We start from the raw sequence: 17,663 nt of genomic DNA, 5'->3' as shown, positions 1-17,663 counted from the left end.
ATACTACAGAGAATAATATAGGTTTAGTATAAGTATGTCAATAGTTGTATAATTAAGAAAAAGCACCAGGACTTCCAGTTTAAGATGATAACATGAAAGATAATAGATAAGTCAAGATGTCCCACACAAATCACAACAAATATCTGAAAAGGACCCTGAAAGAACAACTAACATTAAAGAAAATTAAAAAGAAACAGAAATAACCATGTTACCCAGTCAAACAACATGCCATTTCTAGCCACATATTACAAAATGTGTAATACAGAATAAGATGATCTCGATTTAGAGGATACTACAGAGGTCATGCAGTCTACCAGGTATCTAAATAGGAATTCATCCTTGTAAAAATCCCCAACAAGTGGTCAAACAGCTATTGAATAAAGAGTTCCAGGGACAGTCAGGTAGGTGGTACAGTGGATAAGCACCAGCCCTGAAGTCAAGAGGACCTGAGTTCAAATCTGGTCTCAGATACTTAACGTGTCCTGGTTGTATGACCCTGGGAAAGTCACTTAACCCAAAATGCCTCAGCAAAAAGAGGAAAAAAAAAAAAAAAAAGACTTCCAGCAATGGGGAACTTGCTTCCTTAAGAGACATTCCACCTTTGTATATAGATGTCATCATTTGTGAGTTTTTTTTTTCCTATGGAGCCAAAATTTGCCTTTCTGCAATTTCTACCCACTGCTTCTTGTTCTGTCTTCTGAGGACAAGAAGAATAAAAAAATCAAACATCTCTTTTCCACATAACAGTCCTATAGTTTCAACAGCCCTATAGTTTCAAACTCCATAGCTTTGTTGACCCTCTTCTATGGCATTGTTTCAAGTGTCAACCCCCAATTTGACAAACATCAACCCAATATGTAATCTGTTTTCCCCTTTAATTCAGATAGTTATTATGAATATGGGAGAGAGAGGGGCAATTGCTTTGAGAGGGTATGGCCAAGTGAAAAGAATCTTATTGATTCCTGGCTAAAAGAAGGTATTATTCATGGGGACTGGAGTGCACCCTGCTTAGATTTAAATATTGATGTGACTCTGGTGCCTGGAATGCAGAATCTTTGATTTTCAACTTACTGAAGACTTTGAATTGACTGCTGGGTTATAGAGAGTTTCAAAGAAAGGCACAGCAGGACTAAGGACAATGAATTTTCTTTTTTGGTTGGATTAGCTCAAATTTAAAGCTTTTTATATAAAGTATTTTTTTGGGATTGTTATTTATTTTTTATTAACTGCCTATTTCACAGACTTGTACTGAGAATTAGCTAAAATAATGCATACAAAAATGCTTTGAATAATATAAAATGCTATATATCTTTCAGTAATTATTATGTGTGTTATTCAAAACAATAAAGAGTTATGTAAAGAAAGAAACAGAAGTAAGCTCCCTTATCTAGTCTAAAATTGTACAAAGAACACAACAAGAAGCCAAAAGAAGCATACTGAGGTACTAGAGAAGCTTGTGGACTGTTAAATATCCACAAAAGCCAGTAGAAGCAGGGAGAAGAATCATCTCTGTGAACCCAGAATACCCAGATAAATGGGTTGGAAGCCAATAGTGCCAGGAAAAAAAGTCATTTCAAGGAAGTCAGTACAAACTTCCATAAAAGAACCTGAAACCAGTCAACAACCTGCAAAGAGAGAGAACAGTATCATAAGCCAGTGAGGTCTTTAATGATCAGGAATATAAAACCAGATCCTGGCCCTAACTTCTCAAAAGAGAAGCAGGGGATATTACAGTGAAATTAGAGTTCAAGAGAAAAAAAAAATGAAAGGAGAATGAATAGCTTGGAAAAGAAGATGAAAAACTTTATTGGAATAATGAATTACATGAAAAAGAGAATGGACTGAATGTAAGTCAGTGATTTACTAAGACAAGAAATATTAGAACAAAGTCCGAACAGTGAAAAAGTAAGAGAATTTGTAAGGTCTTTAATATCAAAATCAGCTGACTTGGGAGGATTCTAGGGAAATGAAGAAGTAGGTCAGTAAATTTTAACCTCTCCAGATTTTCCTCGCAAATAGAACAAATTTGATCCTCAAGGTGAACATAGCTTGGTAGAAGATTAGGAGAACTTGGGGCAGAAGAGAGGTCCTCTGGACCAGCTCTGCAGAAATACCAAATAGGGTTTGGCTAGAGTCTCAGCAGAAACCACAGAAATTTTCACTGTTTGGGGTTCTGAATCTTGGAAGATTGAGGGAACCTCCCCTGATTAGGAATGCCAGGCCCAGCTGTGCTGCTGAAACATGGCCCTGGGCAAGAAGGAGTTAGCACCCTGAGTGCAGAAGCAGTGAGGCAAGGACACTATGGGCGCAGGCACTTGTAGGAGGGTGGAACTTTTGGTTTGGGGGTTCCAGGTCAGAGGGGAGAACTGAAGTGAAGGCAGAGGCACCATCCCCCCACTTTATGATTAGAGGGGCTTACACAAATATTTCTCATTTGAAAAACACAGGGTTCTTGATGAAGCCTCAAAACAAAGTGTAATCTCCTGAGAGTCAACAAACATTCTGGACCAAGAATTCTTTATACTAGTATTATTAAAGAAAGATACTGTTTAAAAAAAAATACAGGGAATAAAGAACCCAACCATAGAAACTTACTATGAGTAACTTCCCTATGAGGATAGGGAAGATGGGTTCATTTTCAGGGGATGACACTGCAGTAAAAAGAATTTCTATCCCAGAATAACTTTAAATGGCTACCTGCCCAAAGAGAATTTATAACTCAGAAGAGAATTTAAAAATCAAATGAAAGACACTGAGGAAAAACTAAAAATAAAAAAAAATATTCAAGAAAAACAAGATTATGAAAAAAAGTTATCCAACTAGAAAAGAAGATACAGAATCTTAAAGAGTAAAATAACTCTTTGAAAATTAGAATTGGGTAAGAGGAAGCCAGTAAAACTATGAGACCAAGAAATAACAAAACATAATAAAAAGAAAAACAGACCAGAATGTGACATATAAGAAAAACAATAGATCTGGAGAACAGATCAGAAAGAGAAAATATAACAATAATTCTTATAAAAGTAGGAAAGCTGAAATCAATAAAAGTACCTTTTCACAATAATTCAAGAAATAATCCAAAAAATTGTGTTGGAGTGACAGAATATAAGGGGAAAGCAGAAATAGAAAAAATCTACCAAACACCACTTCAAAGAGATACTTTGTGGAAAACACATAGGAACACATAGGAATTGCCAAATTTTTAAACTCCCAGATCAAAGAGAAAAATTTTTAAGAAATAAGAAATTCAAATATGCTGGAGCTACTATTAGAATTGTACAGGACTTCTCAGCAACAATAAAAGACTGCAGGTCCTAGAATCATATATACCAGCAATCAAAAGAACCAGGCCTGGGGCCAAAAATATCATATCCAGCAAAATTATCCATAATATTCAATGAAAAAATGGACATTCATTGAACTTCCAGAATTCCAAATTCAGGATTTTCTAATAACCAACCAGATCGCAATAGAAAATTTAGCATATAAGAACCAATATCTAAGATTAATTTGAAGGAACTTAACATGGACAAAAATTTTTTTTGTGCAGCATGGCAATTCTGGAAATATGTATAGAAGAATTGTACATGTTTAACGTGTATTGGATTGCCTGATGTCTAGGGGAGGGAAGGAGGGTAAGGGAGAGAGAAAAATGTTTGGAACAAAGATTTTGCAAGGGTAAATATTTAAAAATATCTAGTATATGTTTTGAAAATAAAAAGCTTTTTTAAAATTAACATCACTAATTGGGGACCTCAAAAGAAAGCACCTAATGAGGTGTGGAGGAGACACAGAAGCATTAGAAGGGAAGAAGGGCTCACAGTTTTGAAAACTTACATCAGGAATAAGTTAAATAGGCAACACTACATAAATTCCATGAAAGGTAGGTATAGAAGCTCCAAAATCTATAAAGAAATAAGGGGGCAGCTATCACTATTACTATTCAATATTGTATTAAAAATGCTAGCTTTGGCAATAAGAGAAGAAAAAGATTAAAGGAATTAGGGTAGGAATTGAGGAAACCAAATTATCACTCTGCAGATGATATGATGGTATACTTGGAGAACATCAGACAATCTACTAAAAAGCTATTAGAAATAATCCACAACTTTAGCAAAGTTGCAGGATACAAAATAAATCCACATATATCATCAGCATTTTTATATATCATTAACAAAATCCAAAAGCATGAGATACAAAAGAGAAATTCCATTTAAAATAACTGTTGATAGTATGAAATATTTGGGAATCTATCTGCCAAGGGAAAGTCAGGAACTATATGAGAAAAACTACAAAACACTTTGCACACAAATAAAGTCAGATCTAAACAATTGGAAAAATATCAAGTATTCTTGGATAGGTTGAGTGAATATAATAAAGATGACAATACTACCTACACTCATCTATATTTAATGCTATACCAATCAAACCCCCAAGAAACTATTTTACTGACCAAAAAAAAAAAAAATAACAAAATTCATCTGGCAGAACAAAAGATCAAAAATCTTAAAGGAATTAATGAAAAAAAAAAAAAAAAGTTGTACCAGATCTAAAACTATAATAAACAGTGGTCATCAAAACCATTTGGAACTGGCTAAGAAATAGACTAGTTGATCAGTGGAATAGTTTAGATTCACAGGACAAAATAGTCAATGATTATAGAAATCTAGTGTTTGACACACCCAAAGAACCCAGCTTTTGGGATAAGAAGTCACTATTCAACAAAAACTGCTGGGAAAATTGGAAACTAGTATGGCAGAAACTAGGCATTGACCCACGCCTAACACCATATACCAAAATAAGGTCAAAATGGGTTCATGATCTAGACATGAATGATATCATAAACAAATTAGAAGAACATAGGATCATTTATCTCTGAGGTCTGTGGAGGAGGAAAGAATTTGTGACCAAAGAAGAATTGGAGATCACTATTGATCACAAAATAGATAATTTATAAGATAACTTAATAGTTAAGTTTTTGAACAAAACAAAACTAATGCAGACAAGATTAGAGGGAAGCAATAAATTGGGAGAACATTTTACATTCAAAGGTTCTGATAAAGGCCTCATTTACAAAATATATAGAGAATTGATTCAAACATAAGAATTCAAGCCATTCTCCAATTGATAAATAGTCAAAGGGTATAAACAGACAATTTTCAGATAAAGAAATTGAAACTATTTGTAGTCATATGAAAAGGTGCTCCAAATCATTATTGATCAGGGAAATGCAAAATAAGACGACTCTGAGATATCACTACACAACTCTCAGATTGGCTAAGATGACCAGAGAAGATGACTAATGTTGGAGGAGATGTGGGAAAATTGGGACGCTAATAGATTATTAGTGGAACTGTAAATGGATCCAACCATCTGGAGAGCAATTTGGAACTATGGCCAAAGAATTATCAAACTGCATACCCTTTGATCCAGCAGCGCTACTACTGGGCATATATCCCAAAGAGATCTTAAAAGAGGGAAAGGGACCCATATATGTGCAAAAATGTTTGTGGCAGTCCTTTTAATAGTGACAAGAAATTGCAAAACGAGTGGATGCTCATCAATTGGAGAATGGCTGAATAAATTATGGTGGAGAAATGTTATGGAATATTATTATTCTGTAAGAAATGATCAGCAGAATGACTTCAGAAAGGCCTGGAGAGACCTACATGAACTGAAGCTAAGTGAAATGAGCAAAATCAGGAGATCATTATACATTTCAACAACAAGACTATGTGATGATCAATTCTGACGGATATGGCTCTCTCTTTCTTTTTTTTTTAATTTTCTTTTTTTTCAGATATGGCTCTCTTCAACAATGAGATGATTCAGACCAGTTCCAATTTGTTCAGTCATGAAGTCAATTATCTACATCCAGAGAGAAGACTGTGGGAACTGAGTATGGTTCACAACAAAACATTTTCACTCTTTTTGTTGTTTGCTTGCATTTTATTTTACTTCTTTTTTAAAAAACTGGTTTGGATTTTTCTTGTACAGCACGATAATTGTATAAATATGTATGCATATATTGGATTTAACATTTCTACCATGTTTAACATGTATTGGACTACTTATCATCTAGGAGAGGGTATGGGGGAAGGGGAGGAAATTTGAACACAAGTATTTGAAAGGGCTAATATTGAAGAATTATCCACAAATATGTTTTGAAAAATAAAAAGCTTTAATAAAAAAAAAAAAAGAAAGAAGGGGGAAGAGATGGGTGGGGTAGGAGGGGGGAAGAAGATAAGGGAGGGATCCATGGGTGGAGGGAGATTAAATAATAGCAAGGCAAGTTAAGGAGCAGAATTAAAGCAGAAGAGTTAGCAAGAATAGGAAAGAAGAGATATACACAAACACTATAAACATATATCGGGAGTCAAATTTTTTAGAAAAAAAAAGTACAGCTAATAATCATTGATATTAGACACAAACTTATACTCAATCAAGAGAAAATTGACATTATAGGTCAGCCATACTAATATTGTTTTAGATGCATGTTAGACCCATGTATATGGGTAGAGGTTTGTATATATGATATGTGTTTGAGTATATGTAAATATATAAACACACTGCTCTATCTATGTATGTATATAGATAAATATACATGTTTGCAGGACTTTGGATGAATGAATGTATATGTATATATGTGTGTGTGTGTGGACAGGGTGTGTGTGTGTATATTGTGTGTATGTATATTTATTAAATATAGCTGTGCTTAAGTATAGCCTGCTTAAGGGGGGGGGGGTGTGGAATGAAAGGAGGAAAAAAGAATAAAGTAAAAAACCTACAAGAAGTAAAGGAAAAAATTCAGCTGGAAAACAAGAAGTAAAGGAAAAAAAAGATAACATTCCAAAATATTAAAATTGCCCAGTTCTATTAGAAATAAAGAGAAAAGGATCCACTGTTCCTGTCAAAAGAAACTTAAAAGCACCTAGGAATGTCATAGACAAAACCCATAATTTCTATGTCAAAGAAAAAAATACTGCATATGGTTAAAAAGGATAGAAGTATTAGGAATTAGAGGTGTAATCATAATGTAATTTTGTAGTACTTTTGTTTTTTTCATTCTAGCTCTTTAAAGGCACTAAAGATAAAGAAAACAATATCCCAATTTAATAAATATACATCATATGTCAGGGCATCTAAATACATAAAGGAAAAGTTTATTGAATTAGAGAAATAACAGAGACCCAAATAAATTTTATAAAAAGTCAGACATCATAATCTCAATTGCTGAATGGAAATAGAATGAAGTATACATTTTTTTTAACTATACATGACACTGTTATAAAAACTGATCACGTATTAAGACAAAAACAGAAATGTTAACTACATGCAAAATTGTTAACTACAATGCAATAAAATTATAATTAATAAGTTTTTCGAAGAAAGAATTCAAACTTAAGTGAAGACCAAAGAATTTAATCTTAAAGAATTGATGGGTCAAAAAACATAAACAATAATTACATTTGAGGAAATAAAACAGAGACAAACAGACCAAGGTTGTAACCAAAGCATTTATTAGTAGGGAAATTACCTTTTTAAACACTTTCTATGAAAGAGAAAGAATGAATTGGGTAGGCAGAAAAATCCCAACAAAACACAAAGATTGTTAGATAAAGGAATGCTAAGGATGAAGTTTATTTAAATTTTATTAAAATTTTGAGAAAACAGAGAAAACCTGGAGAAAAAGAGAGATCTAAATTATAATAACATACAAGACTCAGAATGGGTTATAGGCCAGAATCCAAGAGCAGGAAACCACCAGAGAAGTAACCCAGGTAATAGGAACAATTTATAACCAAGCTCCCTCTCCTCCCCAATCTTAAGAATTAGGCTAGATTTTCTCAGATGACAAAACCAGAACTTATTGGCCTAGAGGCTCAAGCTGTGCTGCCCTTGATCAGCTTCCTTGTAGCCTCTGACTGTACTGATGTGGCTTCCTGGTCACCTAAGGCCATAAATATGCCCACCCACAAGAGATGCCTTTCAGATTTGATGGCTATCCCAAGATTATGTGAGTCACTATATCTTGAAGATCAAGATATGTTTATACATGGAGATGAAGGTGAACAGGTTTACTGAAGCTAAGTACTAAGGGCCTTCTCACCCTTCTCATCAATCTCTGTTCTATCAGGCCATTCTCTAATTAATGAGTTCTTCTAGGGATCTCCATTTTGGGGAGGGCTCCCAGGCCCCCATCCTTCATTTTTCTCTCTGTTTCAGATTCTCTGGATTTTTTCAATTGTTTTCAACACTGGATTTTGAACTACTGTCTCAGCTGCTACCTCACCTTGGAACTTCCTCAATGTCTGGGGCCTTTTCCCTTCAAACGTTCTTCCACCAAGTCAGCCCTGTCGGTGAGCTCCTCCAAGGGCCTCCTATTTTAGCAGGGAGGCCAGGCTCTGCTTCTGCTTCTCAGATCAAAACCCACTCCTTTACTGCCTTCCATTTTTCAGCTCCTTTTGGGTGTTGTTTTCCTCCATTAGAATATAAACTCTAATTTTTTTACTAATTTTTTTTCTTGTATTTGAATCCCTCACATTTAGCAGTTTCTGTCAAACAGTAAACATTTAATAAATGTTTACTGCTTTACCTATTGCCTGCTATAACCTGACTGAATATTGTTGCCAAGCTAGGTTTAAATAAACCTTTTGTTAGCTGTTCAACAATAATACATGATAGATGGCTGTCATTCTGAAAGAGCTGTATAGTTTTAGTGAAGTATAAACTAATTAATAGGAACCATCAGCAATTTTTTTTTTTACCTTGAATACCCATTCATTGATTTGTTCTTTCTCTTTTGTTGATGAAAGTGTTTTAAGATCATTTTCCCCCAATTAATTATTTGGTTAAAACCCAAAGTTTTGGTGTATTGTCTCGGTATTTTGTTTCCTCAAATGTAATTATTGTTTATATAATGTTTTTTGACCCACCAATTCTTTCAGATTAAATTCTTTATCTTCATTTAAGTTTGAATTCTTTCTTCAAGGAGTATATGCTAATTAATAGGAATAATAGCCAAAAAAAAAAAAAATTGCTAACTGGACCCTAGGTAGCATTAAGACAAGTAGGACTTCCCCGGAATGGACAACTAGAGGGTACAATTAGAGGCCAACCCTTGAATCAAGAAGGGGAGTGAGAAAAGGAAGGGAGAAAAAGACCTTAGCTTAAAAAGATCGAGGTCTCCCATTGCATCCAGGGCTATCTGCAGTCTAGTTGTTCTGATGTATACTTTTCTCCTGAACACAGAAGATTTTGGGGGAGAAAATAAGTTTGGTGCCTTTGCACAGCCCGCCACCACTTAAATCCAATTTAATTACAACATATGGCATCACCACTCTGAAGTCAGGGTCCTCTTTGCATTGTACTTTTCCAGTATCATCTAATTTGATGTGATGAAGGGGTTGGATTAAATGACCCAGCATCATATTCAATATTCTAGCAATGGCCAAATAATTTCCTTTCTCTAATCTTTGTTCTTTATTTGCATATTAAGGATAAAACTTAAAATAATATTTATAACAGCAGTACTCTTATGAGAATGTTATTGCCTAAATCTTAAAATCTCTCCTTTGGGAAGCCTTTCTTGATCCTATTAGTTATGACTTTTTCCCTTCAACCAACATAGTGGGGAGGGTTAGGGTGGAGATAAGCATTTATATAGCAGCTACTATGTACCAGATGTTGAACTAAGATCTTTAAAAATACTATCTCATTTAATCCTTACAACAATCCTGAATGACAGTCGAAGCCATTATTATTTGTTTTTTACAGTTGAGAAAACTGAAGCAGACAGGTTAAGTGATTTATCCTGGATCACTTAGCTAGAAAGTGTCTAATTCTAGATTAGAATTCAGGTTTTTCTGACTCCAGGCCCAGTATTCTATCCAATGTCTCTTCTGGTCCTTTGTTTTGAAACCATTTTATGTGATGGTTATATAATCTTGTGCCACATAGCAATCAGGTTGGTAACTTTACTAGACTGCTAAACCCAGATCTATGAATGAAGAGACTGGAGGCTCAAACATTTGTTGAAAGAGAAAACAACCAGTCTTGCTTCTCAATTTTTTTCTGGGAATGTTCATCAGCAAATTTCCTATTTCCTATCTTTCTCTGATAGAAATTTTTAAAAAGGTGAAATGAGCCCATCTAGGAAAGAAAATACTCCAAGTAATTCTTAAAATCACATTTTTACATTTATTTCAATTTCACATAAACTACCTATCCCTTTACAGAAACATTCATATTGGATAAATCATGCTGTTTCCATGAGAACCAACACTTCAATTTTTTAATAAAGCAATCACTAAGAAGACAATGACTATTTATTTTCTACTATTCCCTTCCCCCATCACGTGAAAAGAGCATTCATAAAGATCTTGAATTTCCCAAGATTTCCTAATCAGTGATTTTATACTGGCCAGAAGTGAAGGCCACAACTTGTATGAGCTAATACACAGAGAAATAAAACAGAACTACAACACTTTAAACAATGACTATTGCATTGTAAAGACAAATGACTCTGAAACACTTAAGAAGCTTCTGCTCAATGCAGTGCCCAACAACAATTCTAGAGTACAAAATTTAAACTTATTTCCCATCTCTTGATGCAGGGGGTAATAGACTAGACTTAAAGAATAAAGCATTTGTTTTTAGATGTGGCTAATGTGGGTTTGTTTTGTTTTATTATGAATATTAATTACAAGTGAAAGGTGAAATATTTTGTAGGGACTGGAGGAGAGAACTGAATCAGTAATAATAAAGCAAAAATAATAATAATAGTGATATCAATAAAGGAGGGGGAGGAGAGGGAAAGGAAGGAAAAAGGAAAAGGCCGGAAGGAAAAATAATAAGGCACTGAGATGGGAGAGAAAAGGGGGGAGAGGGGGAGAGGTAGAGAAGAAGGGACAGGAAAAGGAGAAGGAGCAGGGAAAGGAGAGGGGAATAAATTGTAGAAGTAAAGCAAGAAGAAGGGAAGAAAAGGAAAGGGAGGGAAAGGGGAGGAAGAGAAGAGAGAATATTTATTATGCATTTACCAAATATTAGGCATAAGTGCTTTACAAATACTATTTCTTCATCCTAATAAACACCTTGGAAATTAGATGCTATTCCTAAACCCATTTTACAACTGAGCAAAGAGAGGCAAACAGGAGATTGTGACTAGAATGTGTTTTCAGCTGGAATAGAATTCAGATTTTTCTGAATCTAGGCCTAGCATTCTATCCATTATGCCATCTAGATGCCTCCAAGATAAGGAAACAGGACCAAAAAGAGGTTAAACAATCCAACCAAGGCGACTTGTGCAGTAAACAGCATAGTCATACAGTTTATACTACAAAGGTCTTTTACAGTTAAAGTAACCCAAATAAGAGTCAAACTATCATAGTCAAACCAACAGTTAATTCTCTTCAGTTCTTCATATCTCTGAGGAACTTAGAGGTCTGTCAAATCTCTGTGATTTTATATTGTCATTTTATCACTAGGTCAGCAATATTGATCCCCTCAACTTCCTTAAAAACCATTGAAAAAAAAAATAAACAAACAAAAACCCCAGCCGGGACATTATCTGCTAAAGGGATAGGTGTGTTCCTCAGACAATGCCAGCTAAATACCAGCTAGGTATAAGCTGCTAAAGTCAACATCAAATGACAATCATTATCTTTGCACTTAAATGTTTAGTTGAATTATACCCCTCTCTTATCTATTCCCTACCAGTCATCAATTCCAGCCCCTGCAACATATATAAACATACTTTCTCCAGAATGGATTTGTACATCATAATCTCTTTTTAAAGTTCCTTGCCATTTGTGCACTCAGCTAGTGTCTGAGGACCACAACAAGCTAAAAGTAGATCAAGTTAATTTCTATCAAGGTCATAAATTACACTGACTTCTGTCTCACATACATGCAAAATCCTTTGAAGTGGGCCACACAAATCCTAGTCCCAATGAACAGATACAGACACCACATTAGAATAAAAATCAAGCCTGCTCCTATCAACATGAGCTGTCCCAGGGCAGAGTACATATACTCATGGTCCTGTATTATCATAATTTTAATAAATCCTAAGTGCATTAAGGGAGCTTTGAATCATCAGGCTAAATTATACTACCTAAACAATGTAATAAGCAAACTGTAGGCTTTGAGACAAGAATTATTTGGATTAGTATTCCTATTTCCTTCATTCCCACCCACACTGACTGCTGAGGAACTCAACTCCAAGAGCTAGTGCCTTTAACAGGTGACCTGTCAAACTTGTCATGGGTTGGGAAACTAATCAGTTTTGTCATAGGCTGTTAAATACCAACAGAACACGAGGGAACTACTGGACTTGGCAAACAATGCCTCCACTGAGGCAAGACATATGGATTAAGCTCATGTTTAGTAAATGATTGAAGGAGAGAGAGGAAGGCTAATCAGGGAGCCAAAAGCAGGTTGGGATATTTTGCTCTCAGACTCATAAGACTATAAATTGGAAGGGATCTTGGGGACCATCCAGCTTAATTACCTTCATTTTATCACTGAAGAAACACAAGTCCAGACAGGTAAAATCACCCAAAGTTATACTGTAAGTTACTTAGGCTTTTCGCAATAATTCTGGACAGAAAAGATATTGGTATTCCTTCGCCAATCAAAGAAGAAAACACAGAAGGGATGCATTCATAAAATGCCTAAGTCATTACACCAAGTCATGTAAGTAATCAATTAGTACTTACTAAAGCAACTATAATGTGCCTTGCACTGACTAATTAAGAAACACAAACAGGTATTATCTATTGATAACACAATCTGAATACTTTTATTTCTACTTGAAATAACTAAAATACTGGGAGAGAAAGCCTCTCTCTAATCGGGAATAAAAAGGCCTGGATGCTCTCGAATGCTCATTTCATCTCTAATAGTCTATGTATTAACATTCAACATTTTAAGGTGATCATTATTTAAAGTCTTAAAACATCATCAGAGAAATGCTGGCATTGCCTCGGCATAAGGATCATAGATTTAGAACCAGAAAAGAATCCTAATGTCACCCGGTTCAATCACCTTATTTTTACAGATGAAGAAACTGCAACCCAGGGAGATTAAGTGAATTAATAATAGCAGCTAGCATTCAGATAATGCTTTGAAGTGCTTCACATATCTTATTTGTCTGAATTGCCCAAAGTTACACAGGTAGTAAACTGGATTGAAACCCAGTTCTTTCTTGAGATTTCAAATCTAATGTTCTTCCCAGGGGAACAATATCTTCCCAGGTTAAAAGAAATGCAAATCTTAGTATTCTTTTCATAACTGCAGCCTAATAGTACAGTAGGAAAAACTATAGATTTGGAGTCTTACGGCTTGAGTTTTAATGGTTGATCTGCTACCTATGTAAGGGCAAATAATTTAACCTCCCTGGGCTAATTCTTCCTCAACTATAAAATGAATGGGTTGGCCTAAATTATCTCTAAAATCTTTTCAGCTCCAGTTCCTAGATATCTTACTTTTATGTATATCACAGTGTAGAAAATAGACACGGTTGCAAACACAGCTTCCATCCTTCAAAGAGTAAAGCTACAAAGCCCCCCTTTCTGGCCAATTTACCTCAGAGAACACAGTCCTTACTCAATCTAATGGGGGAATGAATAAATAAAACTTCTGAGGAAACATTCTAACAGTGTGTAATGTTTAAACTTTACTGCACCAGTCCTCCCAGCAAACAAACAAGCTTGCCCTCAGGCAATAAAGTAAAATCACCTGCTTGAGAAAGCTGCATTTCTCTGGCTCAGTCTCCCATCCAGTTTTATTACAGGTTACATAGCTGCCCCTCCTCCCATCCCTATTCAGAAACTGAGGTATCTCTTTCGATTATTAATTTCCAAGAACACCAAGTCTTGAAGTGAAGATGATTTTGGAAAACTAAAAATCACACCCACACCTCCCCAGCCTCTTCTCATTTTACCTTGCTATATTACCTTTTAAAAATGGTCTCTTTTTCCTCTGGTGAGGAGTTACATTCTAAGATCTCTTCCAGTTCCAAAATTTTATGTTCTATATTCCAGCATTCTGTATCTTAGGGTCTCTTCCAATCTTAACACTGTATAGTTTGAGTATAATGATCCTTCTTCCATTGATAATTCTATGATTCTAAAAGGCCTTTCAAGCCTCTATCCAGCTTATTTTATCTACACATTTACCTGTGAGTCTAAGTGTGATAAGTATTTTTCCCAGTTTAGCAATGGTAAAAGCACAAAAATTAAAGGACTGATTTGAATTGTCTCGACTTTTTCTTTTCTTTTTTTTTTAAATTCATTGCAACCTGCTATTATGCTAGAATCAAGATCACGAGAGTCCCTCTAAATCCAGAACCCGAAGAAAGAAGAGCTCTGCCTACTCCCTCATATCAGCATAACCAATAAAGGAGCCCATATGGTTTTATTCCTTCAGGAATGTGGTCTTGAGGGGAAGCGGAAGTGCCTCTGCCTGACACCACAATAACGATTTCAGAAACTTTTGCTTGTCTCCTCACACGTTTGGTTTTTCATTCATTCCCATTGCCCATAGTTTTTTTTTTTTTTTCTCCCTTAAAAAAGTTCCTATTATATCTATATATTCATGTTTATATACACAGTCTTAAAAAAAAAAAAAATCCTGGTGGGTTCAAGAATCTTGTGAAGTACCTGAAACCAGCGGTAGAATCTCAAGCAAGAACACTTAGTCTATTGAATCCACGTCTCCATTCTACCTACGACCTTCTTGACAAGGAAATGCAACTTGTCCAAACTTTGTGGCAAGAAGGAAGACACCTGCATTTTGCTGCTTGCGTGCTAATCCAGACCCCTAAAGTTCCCAGAGTGAATTCAGTGTACACCTTTGCTCTCTCTTCTCACACCTGCACTGATCCCAAGTTCCTGGAGATCCCTGAACGGCTCCCAAACCCTCATAGGCTTCCTCCCCCAAAATAGGCAAGGGCATAGTTATACGGCTGAGAGATTGGGATGAATGGTCTCTAAAACCCTGGCCCAAGCAGCAAAGGGAACAGGAAACGGGTAGAGTTGAATCAGAGTTCTCGAACCCTTTAAAGAGCCATCAATCTAACCCATTCTTAACGAAAGAGTGATTTATTTATTTATTTTACCTTGAAGGTTTTGAACTCGGATGTCGCTAATCTGCCCGATGAGCTCTTCCCGTTGAAACCAGTCCCACTCGTGCCCGGCCATGAAGGGGGGTGGGGTGGGGTAATGAGGGGGGAGAGGAAAGCCGAAGCCAGGAGCGGAGGAGCAAATCAGCTGTAGCAACAGCAGTAGTGGCAGAGAACAGCTGGGGGGGGGGGGGGTGGAGGGGGGAAAGACTAAGGGGAGGAGGATTAGGAGGAGGGGCCAAAAAGGAGCTCTGCTGCAGCCCCCGCTGGAGCACAGCTGGAGAGCACCAAAGCCAGGTCTTCCACCACAGCTGGAGAAGTGGGATACTGGGAGATGGAAGGAGGCCTGTTAAAAAAAAGTGGCCTCGCCAGGGCTACCAAGTCTACCCCCTGGTGTCCAGGAGAAGGGCAGTCGGCTACCCCCGCGTCTCTCCCGCCCACGCTCACGCTCGCGAGTCTCTCTCATACACATTCATTCCCATAGAGGCTCTAGGCCAGTGCTGGGGAGAGGGCAGGGGGTGAGGGAAGGTAAGGAAAGGGGAAGAGGGGGATAGGGAATGGGGAAGGGGAAGGGAGGAGGGAGGAGGGAGGAGGGAGGAAGGCAAAACTCAATCCGAGCCCGAAATGGAGCAGTTGTTTGTGTGTGTGTTTTCCTTTCCCTGTTTCTTTTTTTTTCGTGTTTTTTGTTTGTTTGTATTTTCTTTCTTTCGTTACTGGCGATGATGAAGTCTGAGGTCCCCGCTGCCTATATTGTGATGTCTCTGAGTTGCTGAGGCTCTGCTCCGGGTGACGCACAGCAGGTTTAAACCAAATGACGGTGGCGATCGGGAGAGACAGGCACACCTGGTTAATATTTGCCGATGACCTGGCGACTCTCCTTGTCCAGGGGGCGGTGCCCTGCCCTCAGATCGGGGGTCATTCTTAACCATTCTAGGTCCTTGCTTCACTTCCCGCATTCCACAGAGGCTGCAGCCCACCCGAGAGGAGCCGCCCACGCCCCGGGAAATTGGCCTGGAATTGAGACAGAAAGAGCGGGGCGGAGCCAAGGGGTTTCGGAAACTGAAGCTGGGTAGGAGAGGCAGAATTAGCGTGGAGGCGGAGTCCAGTTCTGAGAAGTTTCCCGAGAGTCTTGCCCCCCCCAGCCGGATTATTGTTACTGTGGAGTGGGAGAGCAGGGTCATCTTGGAATATCTGAATCCATTTCTATATTGGCATCTCTGTCCACCTGGATTTATTCCAGAAATGTGATTTGGGAGAATGTCACTGGAAGGGATGAAAAATTATTCCTCTTTTCCCTATCAGGTCATATTTGCCAAACTGGATTTCATATTGATGGTGATGATTCCTACCATTTGTATAGCGTGTTTGTCTGTCTGTTAATGATTAAAGAGCTTTCATAAGAGAGGATGCTTGGTTTGGTGGGGAAAAGAATCAGAAGAACAACTTTATAGCCTCATCTCTTATTAACTTGGGCAAGTTATTTCCCTTTTGAAACCTGTCTTTCCTTCTAAAAATGAGTCTGAGATGAATGATCTGAAAAGTTCCTTTTAGCTCTCACATTCTATCTTCTATGATTCTAAGGATGCTTCTACTCTGAGAATCAATGCTCTAGTCCCTTCTACCTCCAAAAGTTTGTTCCATTCTACTTTACTCTACCTTCTAACAAGCCTTACTTATGAGGGAGGTGAAGCAACTATTTTCCTATGTTTATAGATGAAGAAGTAGGTACAAAAAACTAAGTGATTTGCCTAAGATTCTGCAGTGAGAACTAGTGCCACACTGGCTCCCTTCTAATTGGAACCAGGTACTATGTCCACTATGTTTCAGAGGGAGGGGGAAGAGTTGTTATGTTGGGGCAACTCCTAGGCATGAGGTGCTCTGAGCCAAAGTCTACCCCATAATACAAATTATTGAAGTAATGTAATGTTTCATGTAAAAAAAGAAAAATCAACACCATCTATAGGTTATTACTGATAATTTCCAGGACTCTAGCCAGTAACACCCTCATGTTTCACAATCTCTATCTTATAAAAAAGGGAACTGGGGCATGGCATATAGTCTGAGGCCAGAGAATAAGTAAATAGAAGGGTTGGGTGAAACTTCAACAATTCCTACACCCAAGTACCCAGTGATAAGACAATCTTCATTGTACAGGTGACAGATAAAGAATAGTTAAGGAAGACACAGATTCATATTGGAGAGAACATTAAACTTCAAGTTAAAAGACACAGTTTTAAGTAATGACTAACACTGAACAGGCTGCATAACCCAAGACAGGTATGTTGTAAGGAAAGAGCTTTATAAGCCTTAAAGTGCTTGAAAAACAACAATTTGCTGATGATTTCACATCCATTCAGGAGGTAATGTTTGCTTTACATACCAAACAACAGATTCTCTTTCTAGGTTCCCCAAATCTGGTCCTCGTGAATCCCTGAATATAAGAAACCTCCCTATTTAGTTCTTTCTGTTAGCCATCTTTAGTATTTTCATACTTCAATTTATTTTAGTTAATAGTCATAGAATTATAAATCTCAGAAAG

At 36.9% G+C, this 17,663-nt stretch overlaps 1 protein-coding gene across 2 annotated transcripts in view; it reads right to left on the bottom strand.

The window, feature by feature from the left end:
• Positions 1 to 15,665, bottom strand: part of CLMN (calmin) — a 158,976-nt gene extending 143,311 nt beyond the window's left edge. For both annotated transcript variants that reach the window (XM_051978433.1, XM_051978435.1), the window contains exon 1: positions 15,122 to 15,665. In XM_051978433.1, the coding sequence (XP_051834393.1) occupies positions 15,122 to 15,203 (82 nt within the window). In that variant the 5' untranslated portion in view covers positions 15,204 to 15,665. The remainder of the gene's footprint in view (positions 1 to 15,121) is intronic.
• Between the last annotated feature and the right edge of the window lie 1,998 nt (positions 15,666 to 17,663).

This window comes from Antechinus flavipes, chromosome 2, assembly GCF_016432865.1.
Source record: "Antechinus flavipes isolate AdamAnt ecotype Samford, QLD, Australia chromosome 2, AdamAnt_v2, whole genome shotgun sequence".
NCBI classification, from domain to species: domain Eukaryota; kingdom Metazoa; phylum Chordata; class Mammalia; order Dasyuromorphia; family Dasyuridae; genus Antechinus; species Antechinus flavipes.
The sequence above is the reverse complement of the archived record's forward strand: the minus strand, read 5'-3'. Positions and strand labels throughout refer to the sequence as shown.